Below are 19,088 nucleotides of genomic sequence, written 5' to 3' on the forward strand. Positions count from 1 at the left end.
CTGCTCAGTCTCAGACTCTGTTTATTAATTTTGCATCAAGGAGTGAGGCAGTAGTAGGTCCAGCAGTAACAGAGGCAAGGAAACAGGTAAAATGAAGATACAAATAGCTGCTGAAACTGATGGAGGTGTTGATAGTTGCGGACAGAAGAAGGTGGTCCAAAAGGGACGCAGGCCAATTTGTGGCAAAAGAAAGAGTGGAGATGCCGGGGATTGAACCCGGGGCCTCATACATGCAAAGCATGCGCTCTACCACTGAGCTACATCCCCTCGCCATAGATAGGGAAACTTTGGCCATAGTATTTCAACATATTTATATATGCACACTAGTTAGTAATCACTTTCCATTCGAAAAGAACGAATTAAGTTTTATTTTTGCTGGCTTTGTCGCTACTTCCTAGCTGTGAAATACCTGCGCATGCGCACTGGCACTTCGGCAACAACAGTTCTTTGATCACAGAAAAAACATTAAAACAAGTCAGCTAAATCCTAAACAGTTTTTGCGTTTCTTCAATACCAGTTCAAGAACTCGAATTGAAAGTCAAACCATCAAGCAACGAACCGAAGTGTGATTACATTGCGAGCGAGATTTGTTCGTTCCACTCCGTCCTACTTACCCGTGGTTGCTAGGCAACCAGAGTCAGGTGACTGTCTGCAGACAGAACATGGCTGACCTGTCAGAAGACCAATGAGGGAAAGGCACATTTTAGCATAATCGATCATTTGTGTAGCGTCTTTTCTCGGCACATTTGAAAGCTGGTGGACGTTATTTCACCGGACCTTGTCAAGGTAAGCGTGTTGAAAGCTGGCTATGTGTGTATCAGTGTTTGCCAGTAGGCTTTGCTGAGTCTAACGTCTACGTTGGCTAGCTAGCTAGCTGCTAGCCAAACAGCTTCTACTACTCCGGTAGTTTAATAGTTCAACTTTAAAAAGCAATACAATGAATTACTACTTTTTGCAGCGCGGCGTCGATGTAACTAGTTATCTTGGCAGTTCATTTATAAATATATAACATTTATAAAGGTACGTTTTGATCGTAAGCGTAGCAGTCATATTGCTATAAGTTCTAAAAACTGTGTAGCTACTCGGGCAGATTTATTTACGTTGCTATGAATTGTAACAGGCACTATAAGCAAAAAGTTGTTTTGTGCTTACGTAGAGGCGATTAAAACCTTTAACCAGAGGGCAGTGGTTCATCCTGGTTCCACAGTGAATCTGTGTGGCATCAAGGTTGAGTCAAACCTTTGATGCTAAATGTAGCTGTAGCTTGGTGTGTGTTATAATGATTTACTATAATAATTGCACAGCCGTAGAAAATAAGGAATTAACAGGATGAGCTCGTTGCTAAACATTTAATTGTGCCACAGAGGAGGTGTGCATGGATGCATCAATTTGCCATAGCTGATGTCATGTCATGTCATGATGCCTTTCTGCTACAGCATACTTTACATAGCAAACTTGTTGAGGTTGAATCAACAGTGCCTCTAATGGTTGCTGCCAAGTCGTGCACGCTCTATATGCGATGTTATACTATACTTTACACAGTAAAGAAAGTACCATTTTGACCCAAATATGAGACGTCCCCTCTTTTCGAAGATGTGTTTTGGGAATAATACTTTTAAAGACAAAATCAAGGTTTATAAAAAAACAAAATTAATCCAGCCATTCTTTTTCTATACCACTTGTCCTCACTATGGTTGTGGGTATGCGGGAGCTTATACCAGCTGTTATTAGACAAGAGATGGGGTACACCCTGGATTGGTTGCCAGGACAAAATGTATCCTTTTTTTTAATCAGTAAAATATTTAAAAGTAAATATATATTTTTGTAGGCTTGTGAGAAAAGTTAAATAATAAAATCCAGCTGTTAAAACCACAGACATGGTAATAATATAATCAGACAAACTTGTTTACAAGAGGCAAAATAGGACATCTTTTCATGCGCTACTATTTCATGCATTAGTATTGATGTCTCAAATAACAACATGTCAGACTTACTGCTTCCATGAATGACTGTTTTGTTTCTTCAGATGAACGGGATGCCAGATGGGATGGCAAATGGTCCAAATGGGAGTGACCACATTGGGAAAGATGCTCAGGTTTGGGAGAGACCGTGGAGTCTTGAAGAAATCAGGCACAGCAGCGCCAACTGGTCATTAGCAGCTGATTCAGGGGTAAAAGAGCAGTGCAAACAATCACTGTTAATCAGGTTTCCTGGACTAATGAGAGAAATACTCAACCACTGCATTGCAAGGATCTTGACATTATTTCTGCTTTGGTTCGCCAACATACCTGTGTTTGTCCCTTCTGGCAGCTCTTATTATTCCTTCAAGACTTCTCTCAAAGAATGCTGTCCAAGACGCATGAGATAGAAAAGCAGTTGGACAGTTTGATCCGAGACACCAAGGCCACAGACAGCAGCTTGCACTCGGTCTTCAATGACTTCCTTATGCTCTCCAATACACAGTTCATAGAAAACGTAACACATCCCTTTTCCTATTTGTCAGCATTACTGTCCTTGTACCTGCACACGACAGGAATTAAAAGTGCATACATTTTTGTTTCCCGTTGCAGAGAGTTTATGACGACGAGGTAGAGGAGCCCATTCCAAAGACGGATGCTGTGGAGAAGCAGCCTGAACAGGTAGACTCAGAGGTGGCATCACTGTCAAAACACAATTATGTATCTCCCAATATTTTGGAGGTATAGGTTGTCAAACAGTACCATTGAAAAGATTGGACACTTGCTAATGATGATTGAATGAGAAATTGGGTTCAGAGTTTAGAAAGGTACAGTCCATGCTATTTTAAATCGTATCTGCAAGTGTATGAACCATAAGCAGATGTTATTACGGATGTAGATGACATATGTTTGTTAGTTGATGTACAGTGAATATTTGACCTCATTACCCCTGGTCTGTTATTTCCTTACATTACTATTTCCTGTTAAAGAAAACTCGAGAGCAGAAGGAAGCCGAGTTGATCCCTAAGATGCAGGAAGCAGTGAATTACGGTTTAAAAGTGCTGGAGTCGGCCTTTGAGCACCTGGACATCAAAGCGGGAAACTCTGACTCAGAGGATGAGGAGGCTAACGACCGAGGCGGAGCAATACTGGAACCCAAGGTAATGCAGAATCTTTATGTTATTGATTGATAAAGCTATTGCACTTCAGTGACCTTCATGGAATCAACACGCATTACATACAGTATGTTTTTTGTTTCGGCCGAGTGGTTAGCGTACAGGCCTCACAGCTAGGAGACCTGAGTTAAATTCCACCCTCGGCCATCTGTGTGGAGTTTGTTCTCCCCGTGCATATGTGGGTTTTCTCCAGGTACTCCGGTTTCCTTCCATTCCAAAAACATGCTAGGTTAATTAGCGACTCCAAATTGTCCATAGGTATGAATGTGAGTGTCAATGGTTGTTTGTCTATATGTGCCCTGTGATTGGTTGGCGACCAGTCCAGGGTGTACCCCGCCTCTCACTAGAAGACAGCTGGGATAGGCTCCAGCACCCCCACGACCCTCGTGAGGATAAGCGGTAGAAAATGAATGAATGAATGTTTCTTGTTTCTCAGGATCTCTACGTGGATAGACCTCTTCCTTTCCTGATTGGCTCCCAGGCTTTCATGGAACAAGATGACGTTGGCCTTGGTGACCTGTCTAGTGATGGTGATTAACAGTCTCTGTGTTAAGACATCAGTATTGGTGAGTATGATGCAGTGTTACTAATTTATTTTCACAGAAATGTCAGTGGACAGCGAGAGAGACAGTGTCATTGAAAGCGATGATGGCAAAGATGCAGATGTAAGAGCTGGTCATCCTTTCTTTCACATTGTTAACAAGGTTTTTGCCATTTTAACATTGCTAAAAACTTTGCATTTCAATAGAATTCAGATGATGAGTTTATGCAGGAGACGGATGATGGCCTCCATAGTATGAAGAAGGTAAGCGACCTTCCTTTTTTAATTTTTTTTTTTTACATTATATGTTCCAGCATTAGACATTTTACCTTATACACACAGAAATCATCTATGTTGAGTTATGAGGAGGATGAAGACGACGATGAAGATTCTGATATATTTGGAGAGTCGGACAAGGATGAAGATGATGCAAAGGTACAGCATTGCTACAACTTTAGGTACAGATGCTCAGTCTCTTCAGAGGTTTCTAAACATAAAACACAAAAAATTGAAGGATCGGGGGAACACTTTGATACATGTACATATACAAGATGTGCAAGTTATTTGAACAAAACATCCACAGCTTAGCTTTGTGTTACAGGTGACAAAACAAATTGGTTTAATATCTCATTAATATTAAATACATGTATTTTAGTATATGCAGAGGGCAACCACAAAATGAGCAGTGTGCTGGAAATGGACTGGGCTGCACTTTGGACACACTGATATAATCCAATACAAGAGATATAGCATAAATTCCCCCTTACAAGGGACCATCAATTTTGATTGACACCATCAGAGAGGTATTAACGTAAGAATATTAGTCAAAAAATGTCACTGGCCCTGAGCCGCAGGATGCGAAACATCTACAATAACCTCTTTTCCTTCAAAGACACAAAATTGCTTGTTTGGAATTTGTACGACAGGAGCACCAAACAAGGGACATTGAAATGTGGAAGAAAATTTTATTCTTTAACATTAGAGACAAAATGTAACCTGACGGCTTCTTACATGGCACACGGAGGGGGTGCCACCATGATCTGTTGTGCTTTTTCCATCACTGGAACAATGGAGCTTCAGGTTGTGCAGGGGTGTCAAATGGCAGCTGGGTCTAATCTTCCATTCAAAATCTCCCTAGATAAATTCACCTACTTAGGGATAGAAGTGACAAGAGAATACACCTCTCTCTTCCAAGAGAACTTTCCGCCCTTAATTGAAAGTCTGCGCTCTAAATTGCTGTTTTGGGACGCACTTCCAATTTCAATGATCGGAAGAATAAACGCAATCAAGATGGTCTTTCTCCCACAAATACTATACCTGTTCCAAAATATTCCAATATTCCTTAAAAAATCTTTTTTTAAACAATTAGACTCCATAATTACACCCTTTTTGTGGGGACATAAATCCCCTAGAATCGGTAGGAAATATCTCCACAGACTAAAGTCTGAAGGAGGATTAGCTCTCCCAAATTTTCTGTTTTATTACTGGGCCTCAGCACTCAAGAATTTTATTGTTTGTCTAAATACCACAGAGTCCCCACCCAATTGGCTAATAATGGAACAGGAAGACTGCCATCCACATTCACTAGCCGCAATTCTGTTAGCACCAATTCCGATCAGTAGATCATTATACAACAATAACCCTCTTATCCACAGCATGATTCGCATTTGGAAACAAATTAAAGCCAGTTATAACCTAAATTCTATATCTCCTGCCCTACCCATAGATAGAAATCCTACTTTTGCCCCGTCTGGTCTGGGGGGAAGCTTTGCCAAATGGAGTCAGAAAGGTATAAAATGTGTTGGACATCTATATATACAGGGTATCTTTGCCTCATTCTCTCAACTACAGCATAAATTTGGATTGGAAAATAATTCTTTCTTTCAATATCTGCAAATTAGGGATTATATACGTAAACATATGGAGGACTTTCGGAATGAGTCAAAAACATTAATAAATGAGTGCCTGAAATTGACAATAGACGAACCAAAACTGATAACACGCATCTACAAAGCCCTCCTGTCAATGACTCCCTCTCCAGCTCATATACATAAGCATAAATGGGAGAAAGAATTTGGCGAAACGATTACGGAGGATCTCTGGGATAGTGCACTTGAAAAGATTAATACATGTTCGCACAGTGCCAGACATTGCCTTATTCAATTTAAAATTATATACATGCTCCATTTCTCAAAGGAAAAACTACACAATATATACCCAGATGTCTCGCCTATCTGTGACAAGTGCAAATCTTCGAAGGCAACGCATCTTCATAGTTATGCACTTTGCCCCAAAATATACTCTTTTTGGTCTGGTGTTTTTGATATAATGTCCAAGGTTTTGGGGATTGTGTTAAAGCCAGAACCTTTGCTCATCATCCTTGGGATTTCTGAATCCTTTCAAATGTTAAATAAGGCACAACAATGTTTCATTTCATATGGTCTCATTATAGCGAAAAAACTGATTCTAATGCTATGGAAAGGTGTAAGTGTACCATCAACTAAGATGTGGCTAGAGGAGTTGACGAACACACTCCATCTGGAAAGAATAAGATATATCTTGAAAGACAGACTTCAACATTTTGAAACATCGTGGCAACCTTTTGTTCAATATCTTGTAAATACAAATCAAGCTCAATGATGAATGTAACATGTACTACAAGATTCAAGTGAGGTTTTATATGGGTCCTCAACGGGGAGGGGGGAGGGGTGGGCTGGCAACCTGCTTTGTTGTATTGATGTTATGTTTGTATATTATGTTTTGTGTTCTGAGTTTGTATTTTGTATATTTGTGTTATAAAAAAAAAAAAAACCCAATAAACATACATGGGAAAAAAAAAAATGGCAGCTGGCTATGTGGAGTTGTTGCAAGGGGCACTCGTCTGTGTCTATATTGTCTAATATATATATATATATATAGTTAATAGTATATAATTAAGAAAATATTGACTCAGATTACACAAAATTCTGGAAATTGAAACACGCCGAGGTAATAGTTCATTGCAATAAATTGATTACTTATATTTTTGGGAAATTCATGCAATTTGTCAAGTGGCCTTAACATTTTGATCAGGAGTTTATATCATTCAGTGCTACTGCTTGGAAACTGAGCCATGTTGATGATGATGCAAGTGTTTTTCTCATGTGCCATTCAGAGCACAGGCCCACCAACCTTTGCTGACGAGCTGGCCGCCAGGATCAAAAGTGAACTGGTTAGCAAACCAACAGGAGATCGAGCCTGTAAGTTGCCACTTTATCAAATTCAATTGGATTTCTCTTTGCATTCATTTTTATTTCATTTTCACATGCATGATATTTCCGTTTCATCAAACCAAAGCATTATCATCAAAGAAGAAAGCTAAAGGCAGAAAAGGGTCAAAGCCTCCAAACTCAGATGGTACGCATGAACTTTTCATTTATTCATCATCATCATCATCCTTGTTTTGTCATTATTTCCTTGCAGCATCAAATCAACTCAATTGACCTCTTTATGCACACCACAGCAGCTGCTGACGACGACAGTGATGACATGTTTAAACCTCCAAAGATGGATGATGATGACTTCTCCCCATTTGGAGGCAAAAGTGGTCTCTTCAGTGGGGGGAGAGGCCTCTTTGACGATGACGATGAGGTACCTTATAATAATTGTTGATTTTTCATTATGCTTCATTGCGCAACTGTTACCATAATTGAATTGGTACTTTATTCCGGATTGATTGCCATACAGGGTGATTTGTTCTCTGAGGCACCAAAACCCAAACCTGTGTCCAAAGAAGAGAAGTCTGTGAAGGAAAACATCAGAAAAAACACTCAAACTGCAGGTAAAGCTCTATTATTTTTTCATTTTGTTTTGCATAGGCTGTATTTCATGAGACATTAGCTGGGAGTCTTCATTTAATATTGGTAAAGCAGCCACTAGAGAGGTCATAAATAATATTGTACTTTGTTGTATTATACTTGTTCTTTGGAAAAAAAACTAATACATATGATATTGCATCGCAACCAGTCAACTATTGTCATGCACTCATGTAACTGGATAAAATTTATTTTTATGCTAATTGCAAATACAAATAGAATGTATTTCGTTCCAACCTTTTGTGCTATAAGGGAAGGTGATTAGTCTTTTCTTTGTTTTCCTGTAAAAATTATATTTTCTTTTGTTATCAACAAAAGAATCCTCTGACAAACATGGCAAGAAAATTCCACCTGGTGCCGTTTCGATATTTCCAGGTAGTTGAATGCTAGCATACAGCATAATGTTTACATGTGCAATAAGGTCTTCAAACAGAACCAAAATCTTCTCTTAAAACAGAAAACAGCCTTTTTAATACAGTGGATGACGTGACGAAGAACAGTGAAAATGAAGCTCCAACAAGTAAGACCCATGTCCACTCCAAACCGAGTCCTATCCCATCTGGAGGTGTAGGAGGGTTGTTTGATGAAGATTATGATGATGACGACGACTTTTTTGGTGGAAAAAGCCAAAAAACATCTTCCACCGGTAAGTGTGGTCACTTCCAATGCTTACTTTCCTCTGGGGAGAAACTTATGTCACACATTTTCATGTCATCTTTTTACAGCTGCAGAGGAAAAACCCAAACCTCCAAAAGCCCTTGGACTTTTTGATGAAGACGACGAGGATGGTGACATATTTAGTGAAAAGTACAGTGCCTCAACCCCAGCTCAAAACAAGAAGGTGGAAGAGACGGTCAAGCCATCAGAGAAGAATGTAAATATCAACATTAAGTATAGCTTGTTTACAGCTTCATTATCTACAGTATACAGTAGAGGTATCACAAGACATAGGCGAGACGATTGGGTCTACGAGATGAGATTTTAGCTTTACGTTTAACAATGGAGCTATGAAAAATATTGCAATCTACTAATTACATTTTTACAATGTTACCTTCCATTGTACCTTTCGAGGCTGCACTCTTCTGCACCCTGTGTGTACGCTAGCAGCCCCCGCCTTCACTCACGTTACAGAGAGAATAGATGACTGACAAAAGGTCTCACTCCATTCATGCCATTTTTCCATGGAACAAACTTGCCAAGGTGCTGAAACAAATACACAGAGTGAACCCTTATTATGTCTTTATTATCGCCCTACTAGCGCCCACGAGAACGAGAAAGCGTTTTAATCGCATGAGATCTTGTGACACCCCTAGTACACAGGCATTGTTGAGTTCACACTGTCTTTAGGAACCTCCTTGGCAATACTATGTAGTTTGGAGTGAGCTGAAAGGACACTTTTGGTTTTAATAGAATTTTTTACAACAACTTCATTTTTCAACTTTAAGAAGAATTTTGAGTGCATGAGAAAGTGCAAAGGAAAACATGGGTCTCTGACCACATAGTCGTTTATTGGCAACTATCTGAGTTCAATGGAAACAACAGCAACAACAGCAAGTGTGACATGCACACTAACACTCAATTTCACAGCTGAGTAGCACAACCATCTTTTAAAGTTCATGCGGAGCCCATTAATTGTAACATTTAATGTTGTATTATTAATTAGCTATTGTGTTTAGATTCCTGCAGGGGCCATCTCTATGTTTGGTCCCGGGACTAAAAGCTTACTGAATGAGGCCCTGATGAGACGTCAGCCGTCCACCACCAGTGAGGAGTCTGAAAACTCGGAAAAGGTTTGGATAGATGTTTGTTTCACAGCACTCTCATTATTAGATTATTTTAGTGTGTGACTCATCAAACGTATTTCTGCCCTAGCTTAACAACCCCCTTTTTTTTTGCTTCTTGCGCCATATTACGGTCTTGTTTCTAGAATGGGCTGGTTCCAGATGCTGTACCAACTGTCAGTCAGACCCCAAAATCCATGACAAGTAGCCTTTTCTCAGATGATGAAGACACACAGGTATGTCCCACAAGTTTAAAAGTTTTTCCCACTTTTCTGACCTGTAAATGTTGCTAGGATGTTGTATTCTCGCGATGTGAACGCATGGTTTCAGAGATTTTTTTTCCAACACCGGGCTTCTTTATGTGGGCTTGCCCTCTAGCCCAGATACACTCTAGGACTCCCCTTCCCACAGCTCTGCTTTGCTCCGTTTACGGTTGTTAGCCATGGCTCACAGTGCTACAGGAAACTGTAGCAGAAGTGGTTAGAGTTGGTGATTCCCAGCAAAAATATTTTCATCTGTCATCGGCATTCGACACGGGACTCTTTTTGTGAATATGAATGTGAAATATCCGCCAAACTGGCTGGAAAAGGCGCATTAATGCCGGACACACTATGCCTACCTATGTTACCACTCTTTGAGTTTATACATGGTAAGTCAGGGGTCTCCAACCAGTAGCTCATGAGCTACCAGTAGCTCCTAACCACTTTTCAATTACCTCTCCAAAGGCTCAGTTCATTTATTATCAACTCCTTTACCCACAACATTTGAAAGTGGGGTTCAGCAGTAGTCCGGAAGTACAGTACTGAGGAGTGCTTGGGAGTGTGACCAATCACAGCGGAGCGGGCATACTCAGAGGTGGGTCGTTGGTGGAATAAATGAAAACAGACTGTTTTGGAAATCCAAGGAAATACAGCTGGAATATGTGCAGATTCTGGAAGAAAGTTACTGTGTGTAGCTGCTCTACAGGAGTCCAGAAAAGGGCCAAAATGACTATAATAGGTCCCCTTTAAGTATATTCATGAACTTTACTGTCTTTATGTATTTTAAGTGTTTTATCCATCTAGGTATTTCCAACTATTCCCAAGAGTCAGTCCAATCCTGACACAACAAGCCAGATCAAAATCAGCCAGCATCATGTGTCGTTATTTGATGATGATGATGAAGAGGTGACGATGATAATAGCTCTTTGCATTCATGCGGTAAACTTACTGACTGCTGTACTCATTTTATTTATCGTCTCTATCTTCCTGCAGGATCTATTTGCGTCTGCATCAAAATCTAAACCTCAGGCAGCTAAAACCGTCACACCACAGCCCAGTTCAGCTATCTCTAGCTCTCTTTTTAGTGATGGTGAGGTATGTGAGGAGACAGTCTTTATACAGTACCAGTCAAAATATTGACTGGGTAGTTGTCCAAACGTTTGACTGCCACTGTATAATTTCTGTAATGCGATTTTACTCATTTTATTCATCCGCCACATCAGGACCAATGGATAAGCCCCAAAGTGAATGTCACCAAGCAGGAGAATAAGACGGGTGGAATGAAACCAAGTGCCAGTGCCCCCACCAGCCTCTTGAGTGTCACACCATCGCAGAAAAGCAGCCTATTTGATGAAGATGAGGATGACCTGTTTGCTCCAGTAAAAGAATCAAGGTATTCATAACATTATGAAGAACCATATGGAGGAGTTTAAGGGTGCAGCACTGAAAAGAAAAAAGTAATGTTACAATGTTTATTGTGCACTGTTACAACAATATATTTATAATTTTACAAAGAAGGTAATGGGCGGCACGGCGGTCGAGTGGTTAGCGCGCAGACCCCACAGCTAGGAGACCAGGGTTCAATTCCCACCCTTGGCCATCTCTGTGTGGAGTTTGCATGTTCTCCCCGTGCATGCGTGGGTTTTCTCCGGGTACTCCGGTTTCCTCCCACATTCCAAAAACATGCTAGGTTAATTGGTGACTCCAAATTGTCCATAGGTATGAATGTGAGTGGGAATGGTTGTTTGTCTATATGTGCCCTGTGATTGGCTGGCGACCAGTCCAGGGTGTACCCCGCCTCTCGCCCGAAGACAGCTGGGATAGGCTCCAGCACCCCCGCGACCCTCGTGAGGAAAAAGAGGTAGAAAAGGAATGAATGAATGAAAAAAGGTAATGCAATATTACAAGTATAAAACCTGTGTTAAAATGTTTCTTATCATTGAACTATATATTACACTAGTGTGTTAATTCAATTATCATACCAATTGTGTTAATAAAGCCCTTTCACCAACCACAAAAATGAAAAAAATTCAAGTTTTATAATTACATGCAATTCTAAACGTATATAAATGATGAATGAAGGGAATAAATGTAAGGTGACTTTTACCTACAGTTTCCAAAGATACGATGTGACAGCAAGACACCCCATGGACACCATCTTTCTGCTTTGTTATGAGTTATTTCTTGAATTCAATAGTGTTTGTCACCTTTGTTGAAATGCTGGCACTTGCAACTTTCTTTGGCTTCGTGTTGGGTCACAGTATTGAGAAACCCTCTTGAATTGAAGAAAAAAAATTATGTCAAAACAGGAAGGTGGTGCCACATGGTGTCTCATCAAGAATCATGTCTTCAATCATTCATCATTTATATGCATTGTAATTGTTGTCTGCATGTCAAACTAAATATACAACTACAAAAAATTGGCTTTTTGGAATAAATTTATTGGATTTACAAGACTTCTTATGGGGAAAACTGATGCGGTTAGCATCTGGTCTAGTCCATTAGGTCTGAGTCAGACCTAACCAAGGTACCACTGTACTCCATAAAGAATGTGTTGTCTTGCCAATGATTCATCTCTAATCTTGCGGTTATTCTGCTCTCCACACAGTCAGAAGAAACCACAGAGGGTTTCTCTTTTGTTTGAGGAAGAGGATGATGAAGATGATAGCGGCTCGCTGTTTGGGATTAAACCGAACAACACAAACACAGCAGATCAAGTGAGTGGAACTTTGCTATGTAGTTGCTGATAGGTTGTGTAATCTATCACACTTATTGTTTTTTTCCACCTGTTGATCCTTAGCCCAGATTGCAACAGGCATCGGATGCTAAGAAGAAGGTGCCGGAGAAACCGTCAGTGCCGGAGAAAACGACATTAAAGGCCGCTGGGACGCTACTGTCATCACTTGAGAGCAGTGATAGTAAAAAGAAGCCTGTTGGAGCCGTCAGCCTGTTTGGGGGCATTGACGTTCTTGCCAACAAGCAAACAAGAAGCATGTTGGATGAAGATGATAACGTCCCGCCACCAAACATTAAGACGCAGGAGAAAGTCAAACCAAATACTCTCAGTCTGTTTGATGATGATGACGAAGAGGACAAGCCTGCTCTATTTGTCACCTCCAGTAAACCTACAGCCAGAGATGCTCCAAAGGTGTGTATCCTTTAGTTGTAGCTGCACTTTTCATCCTGTTTTCAACATATTTCCATACTGGACGTGTGTTTACTGTTTACAGCCTGTTGAGGAGCAATCGCAGGCAAAAAGCACCGGTGTGTTCCTGGATGAGGAGCTGTTGTTTAGTTCCACCCAGCAGAAGGACAATGATCCAGATGTTGACCTATTTGCCACCTCGGACAAAACGACAGTTAGTATTTTCATGGTTCATACACACACTGGCACCTCCTCCAAATGGGGAGGCGCACACACCCAATGTGGACAAAACACAGTGCTCCTCTCCAAACGTATATATCGGCACGCTCCAATCAGGGTTTTATATTGCTGATACCGATCACATGGATTAATTATACATTTTTCAATTTAGTGCTATTGGCCAGGGGTGCCGTATAATATTGAAAAGTTAGTGGGGGGCCCAAAAAAATTAATGACAGTTAATTAATAAAAAAAATGTGGGGGGCAACTTATTTATTTATGTTTTTCATGTGGCTCAGAATTCCTGGCTGCACTCCACACACTATTGGGTACATGGAAAAAAAAGGAACTATAAAAATCACCTTTAGTCTAGGCAAAATCATATTTAACTTTTTCAAGAGAACTGATATCACTCGTGATACTTGGAGAGGATGAGACGACGACATTGAAGAAGACCTAGGATGTGAGATTACATTGGTGGAGCCCCATCCGGACTTCCAGGCTTCCACATAGGTGGGCTCCAAGTGAGAGAACATAGTCGGCAAACATGGTCTTCCACCACTGAAAAAGGCTGGTCATCTTGTGTGATGAATTCAGTTATTTTTCAATTAAATAATTAAGAAGTAATTAATGAGGTTATCTCTGGAGAATTTGAGTAGCAAGGACTCACAAAAGACAGAATTAAGCGACAAACACCAAAACCACAAGAGAGCTAAACACAAAGGCGGTCGTCCTCGGCGCCATTTTGGTATTTGTTACTGTGTCTGAATGTGGTTGTATTTATTCCATTACATGGTATGATTATGCAACTGTGTTTATTTCACGGGGCACAAAGCTCAGCTCAGTGAAGCCGGCGACACCAAGTCTATTCTCAGAGGATGAGGACGATGACCTCTTCAGTTCCAACAAGGCCAGAAGTCCTCCCCCGGTACTAATTGAGTTATTGTGCAAGTTTATCTCATTTAAAGCTGGCTAGACTTCTTGTAGTACATAATTGAAATCAGCCTCACATTTGTTGTTTTTTGGGGATGATGGGGGAATCTTCCTCAGAGAGTTGCAGAGAAACCCAGTATATCTAATGACAGAGCATCGCTCGTCAGTCCAGATCCTGAATCCGTTTCAGATATGCAGGTGAGTGGAGTATAAACGCATACTGTTGTTCGGATAGGCAATTGAACTGATTTCTTTAAGCCACCCACAGATACACCACTGTATTTCCTGTTGTTTTGGTAATTGCAGCGCACAAATTATACCACTGTCTCTAAAGTGTGGAAAAATGTGATTTCTTTGGTTAAATTGTGCATTTGCTGTAATCTCAATTACACAGAAACCTGCACCAAGCCCTGTAAAACCTAAAGAGCCGTCATCAAGGATTGGCAAACTTCAAGTAATTTATTTTATTCACTCTAAATTTCTGGCGTTTCATTCCTTTTCTTCTACTATTATTTTTTCCACTCCATTGTAAAGTTTTTTTGTTTCCACATTCCAACTTTACAGCTTGTGACTCTTTCTGTCACGTTCACAACATGATTCTTATGCATCATTGCATTATTTCTGTCTCTGCCTCCATTCACAGTTGTCTCTCCTATTGGTTTCAGTATATCTTTTTTGCAAATATATTCTGTGCCATTATGGGTTTTACCCACCTTTTTGATGTGATTGTTGTGCTTTGTAGGCAAGTCTGAAGATCAACCCCAATGTGTTGCTCCCTGGTTCAGTCCCCATTATGCCTGGGGCTGTGAGCGTGCTCCCTGGTCTGGATCCCAGTTCGTCTTCTGGGGTATCCAGCTCTAGTATTAGCCCCAGCCCTGCTACAACTCCTGTTGGAGCCCAGACCGACATTGAAGGGTCAGTGAGCTTCGACACGCCTCTCCAGGCTTCCACTTTGCAGAGTGCACACAAGGTATGTAGTGTCGTGTTGACTGACTTTACCAGGGAGGTGTTACAGTGGTGTGAAAAAGGGTTTAGCAACTTCCTCAAACAAATTTAAATATCTTTCAATGACAACACAAATGAACACTTTTTATTATGAAGGGAGAACATTTGTTTGATGACCTGAAACAAGTGTGAGGGGAAGGGGAAGGGGCCAATCACATTTTCACACCACTGTACTTACTTTCCCTAGTGAAAAAAAAGGCGTCAAGAAAAGACATGTTCCACCGTCACTAACTTAACATCTTTTTATGCAGAGTCGCGTCAAAGGTTCTGTACATCGAAGACCTCAGTCCAGAGTAGCAAGACAGCAAGCTGCTCAAAGATCCATAGAGGAGCAAGAAGAGATCCGTGGTGGACACCTCTCTGAGTCTAACCCCAGTTTGTCATCTCCAGACGACTCAAGCCAGACTCCCACTCCTCAGATTACAGAATCAAACACATCCTTGCCTGACACTCTACCGTCTCAACCTCAACCAACTCAAATCTCCACCAAGCCCTCTCTCCCAACATCACCTCTATCCACAAATGCAAAGAAGCAAGACTCTCGTAACCACAGCCAAGGCAAAGTGTTGCCTTCCTTTGAGGAGGGCGACCTTTTTGGTTCTGACAGCCTTTTTGGATCCATCTCTTTCGCAAATACTCCTGCCACCAAACCCACAAACACCACTAACGTCCAACATCGTGCAGACACTGAAGCAGTCAAGGAAGATAAAAGCAATCTCCCATCTATTTTTGATGACAACAGTGATGACCTCTTCCAAAAGGTGACATCAACTTCGAAGGCAGCCAAGGTTTCAGCCTTTTTAGAAGATGACGACGATGAGGACATCTTTGGAGTAAACTCAATGTCCACGTCCTCCAGTAATAGCGTCATCAAGAGTAGCAAAAGCTTTTCAAAGCAGGACATTTTTGAGGTAACTTGCTCTTTTTTGTTTTTTTAACAAGGTCTCCATAAAAATACAGTGGATCCACCAAAGTTGACCACAATCCAAATTTCAAGTTTCCAAAAGCGCTGCCAAGCGCGCAGGAAAAATAATGGCACGTGCAACACAGTAGGGTGCAGGTTTTGGATTTTTTTACCCTTTTGTGTGCAACTTACAGTTGAAGTTAGCCTACACATAAATACATAACACTGTAATTTCAAAATAATTTCTTTTTGTGTCTTGGCAGGATGACGTAGTAACCACTTTGCCAAAAGTCCGCAAGAAGGACAAAGACAAGCCCATTGATTTCAGCCTGTTTGATGACAACATTGACATCTTTGCTGACCTGACAGACTCTTTTACACCAAAACAGAAGACGAGGACAAAGGGAGCAACCACGTCCATATTTGATGACGACACAGGTAAGCAAAAATACATAATACCTAGCAAAGCAGTGGTTTTCAATGTTCATTTAGAACCTGATGTTCTATCTATTCTGGTAAAGATGATATCTTCACACCAAGCACAGTCAAAACTGCCACAAAGGCTCCGCCCAAGTCAAAGATTCCGCCCCCCTCCCAGGAGAGCAGCACAGCATCACACTCAAGCAACATATTTGATGATCCACTTAATGCTCTTGGTAGCAATTGAAGTATTTTGGCTAGATTTGTATCATTGTGAATCAACTCTTTGTAACATGTAGAGATCGGACACACTGTTGATGGAGATATTTATTCATATGCATATCAACACAGTCATTTCGTGTACTGCAAATAAATAATGTCATTGCATCAAATCCCATAACGTAACATTTAATTCAATGCTGTTAATGGTTGTTGTACATGATAGCACTTTATAAGCATAACTGTGTGCTTAGCCTCAAAGCCTGGAGAAATTAACAGTCAATTGTTTTGAATGATGTTCGTTTGGCTTTGCCTTGTTGAGATTCTATAGGTTTGTGCCAAGTCATCTTTATGTCAAATCAATGTGTGTGGCCCCTTCCCCCCCCACTGTCTTAAGCTTTTTGACAATGTTTTTATCAACAAGAAGCCCATGCATTTCTTAACTTTTGCTGTGATAAAAAGAAATGTAATTTTTATGAATGACTAAAAAGAAACATATTTTATACTATCTGGAGTATATGTGTGATTATTTGAGACTTTTATTGTGTTGTTTTTATTGACGTTTCACTAGTTTTATGAATATATTATTAATATATTGTCTTCAGTTAACCAAGCACCGAAATGTGGTTAACCCTTAAGAATAAAAATTTCAATTACAATTACAACCCTAAGGGCATGTAAGAAGAAATATTATAGCCAACTATTAGACAAGCACAAAAACAATATTCGAGCAACCTGGCACATTCTAAATAGTATTATCAGGAAAAGTAACAAGAAGACAGACTACCTTAATTATTTCATGGTAGGAAACTCCTATAATGATGATATGGATGAGACAGTTGAAAAGTTCAATTACTACCTTGTCAATATTGGTCCCAAACTAGAAGAAGGGATTCCGAAACAAAGGACAAGCAAGGAAAGGAATGAAACAATAGAAAGGAATCCTAATTCTATGTTTCTGACAGATGTAATAAAAAAGGAAATCATCGACATTGTCAAAAATTGTGAAGCAAAAACATCAACTGATTGTAATGGAATCGAAATGGACAGTATAAAAACGGTAGTTAACAAGATCGTAGAACCGCTGATGTACATCAGCAATTTATCTTTTCAGACTTTCTGAAAAGACTGTCTTTTCGGAAGATTTCCCCAAGAAATGAAAACAGCTAAGGTTGTTCCAATTTTTAAAAATGGTGATAAACACCAATTTACAAACTATCGGCCAGTCTCCTTACTACCACAATTCTCCAAAATTATTGAGAAGCTATTCAACAATAGGCTGGATAAATTTATTAATGCAAACGAATTACACTCAGAAAGTCAGTATGGATACAGAGCTAACATTTCTACCTCCATGCCACTGATCAAAATTACGGAGGAAATCACTAACGCTATAGATCAGAGGAAGTGTGCAGCCGCAGTATTCATTGATCTGACAAAAGCCTTTGATACAATCAATCATGACATCCTAATAACTAAATTAGAAAGGTACGGAATAAGAGGATTAGTTCTGAACTGGGTCCAAAGCTACTTAGCTGACAGGAAGCAATACGTACAGCTAGGAGAATACACATATGCAAGTTCATATATTACCCAGGAGTTTCCCAGGGGTCAATACTGGGGCCAAAACTGTTCAACTTGTACATCAATGATATCTCCAAAGTTACGAAAGACTTAAAGCTGGTATTATTTGCGGATGATACCACTGCTTTTTGTTCTGGAGGGAGTACAGACTAAATCATTAGAAAGGTCAGAGAAGGAATGGTCACACTAAAAAGATGGTTTGATGATAATAGATTGTCCTTGAACGTAAGTCAAACTAAAATCATGCTGTTTGGTAACAGCAGAAAGGACACGCACCAGCAAATACAAATAGACGGTGTGGACATTGAAAAGGTGAACGAAAATAAATTTCTGGGGATCACAAAACATGAAAATATGAGCTGGAAGCCTTATATTACAAATATACAACATAAGGTGGCCAGAAATATTTCAGTATTGAACAAAGCAAAATTTGTTCTCAATCAGAAATCACTCCACACTCTTTATTGCTCTCTGGTTCTACCATATCTTACTTATTGTGTGGAAATATGGGCTAATAACTATAAAAGAAATCTTCACTCGCTAAATGTACTGCAAAAAAGGTCAGTAAGGATAATTCATAATGCCGCCTACAGAGAACATACTAACTCCTTATTTCTAAAATCACGAATACTTAAACTTGCTGATATAGTTAATTTTCAAACAGCTAAAATAATGCATAAGGCTAAAAATAACCAATTATCTAAAAATGTCATCCAATACTTCTCTACAAGAGAGGAGAAATATGATCTCAGGGAAGAACTACACTTGAAACACTTCTATGCTAGGACTACGTTATGCTAGCCATAGCATTTCAGTATGTGGAATCAAACTATGGAATGGATTGAGTAAGGACCTCAAACAATGCACAACGATGAGCCAATTCAAGAAACAATACAAGCAGTTGATGTTTGCTAAATACAAGGATGAAGAGTCTTGAACCAGTCATGATGTGCTATACATATCACTATATTGACACTTACTATGGTACCCATTATGTCATTGGATGGTCATATCACCTCCTACTTCGGTACAGGACAAAAAATTACAAAATTTAAAAATAAAAAAAACGAACAAAACCTTAAACTGTATT

General features: G+C 39.9%; 1 protein-coding gene and 1 non-coding gene across 9 annotated transcripts; one reads left to right on the plus strand and one right to left on the minus strand.

Moving 5' to 3' along the window:
* Positions 1–195: 195 nt before the first annotated feature.
* On the minus strand, positions 196–267 carry trnaa-ugc (transfer RNA alanine (anticodon UGC)). Its single transcript has one exon. It is a non-coding gene; the product is annotated as a tRNA-Ala (tRNA).
* A 364-nt stretch (positions 268–631) lies between these two features.
* Positions 632–16,932, plus strand: washc2c (WASH complex subunit 2C). 8 transcript variants are annotated; one of them, XM_058058883.1, is made up of 31 exons: positions 632–786; positions 2,027–2,170; positions 2,311–2,475; positions 2,571–2,639; positions 2,948–3,118; positions 3,570–3,663; positions 3,737–3,798; positions 3,882–3,938; positions 4,017–4,109; positions 6,829–6,913; positions 7,011–7,070; positions 7,177–7,304; positions 7,401–7,494; positions 7,847–7,903; positions 7,986–8,174; positions 8,254–8,402; positions 9,205–9,318; positions 9,456–9,545; positions 10,374–10,475; positions 10,563–10,664; positions 10,793–10,962; positions 12,178–12,286; positions 12,370–12,717; positions 12,800–12,928; positions 13,760–13,861; positions 13,984–14,064; positions 14,261–14,320; positions 14,609–14,836; positions 15,123–15,782; positions 16,039–16,213; positions 16,297–16,931. In XM_058058883.1, exons 2-31 carry the CDS (start codon positions 2,027–2,029, stop codon positions 16,440–16,442), a joined length of 4,233 nt encoding a protein of 1,410 aa, XP_057914866.1. In that variant the 5' UTR covers positions 632–786; the 3' UTR covers positions 16,443–16,931. The 8 variants fall into 8 exon arrangements, with proteins under 8 accessions (XP_057914866.1, XP_057914870.1, XP_057914869.1 ...); XM_058058887.1 differs by having other exon boundaries at positions 13,769–13,861; XM_058058886.1 differs by having other exon boundaries at positions 8,260–8,402.
* Positions 16,933–19,088: the final 2,156 nt, after the last annotated feature.

Source organism: Doryrhamphus excisus, chromosome 20, assembly GCF_030265055.1.
Source record: "Doryrhamphus excisus isolate RoL2022-K1 chromosome 20, RoL_Dexc_1.0, whole genome shotgun sequence".
Lineage (NCBI taxonomy): Eukaryota > Metazoa > Chordata > Actinopteri > Syngnathiformes > Syngnathidae > Doryrhamphus > Doryrhamphus excisus.

Coding starts and splice junctions, on each gene's coding strand:
- washc2c (XM_058058883.1), top strand. CDS start 2,027: ATGAACGGGATGCCAGATGGGATGGCAAATGGTCCAAATGGGAGTGAC. Junction 8,403..9,204: donor TCAAGCCATCAGAGAAGAAT/GTAAATATCAAC, acceptor TATTGTGTTTAG/ATTCCTGCAGGGGCCATCTC. Junction 10,476..10,562: donor TTGATGATGATGATGAAGAG/GTGACGATGATA, acceptor ATCTTCCTGCAG/GATCTATTTGCGTCTGCATC.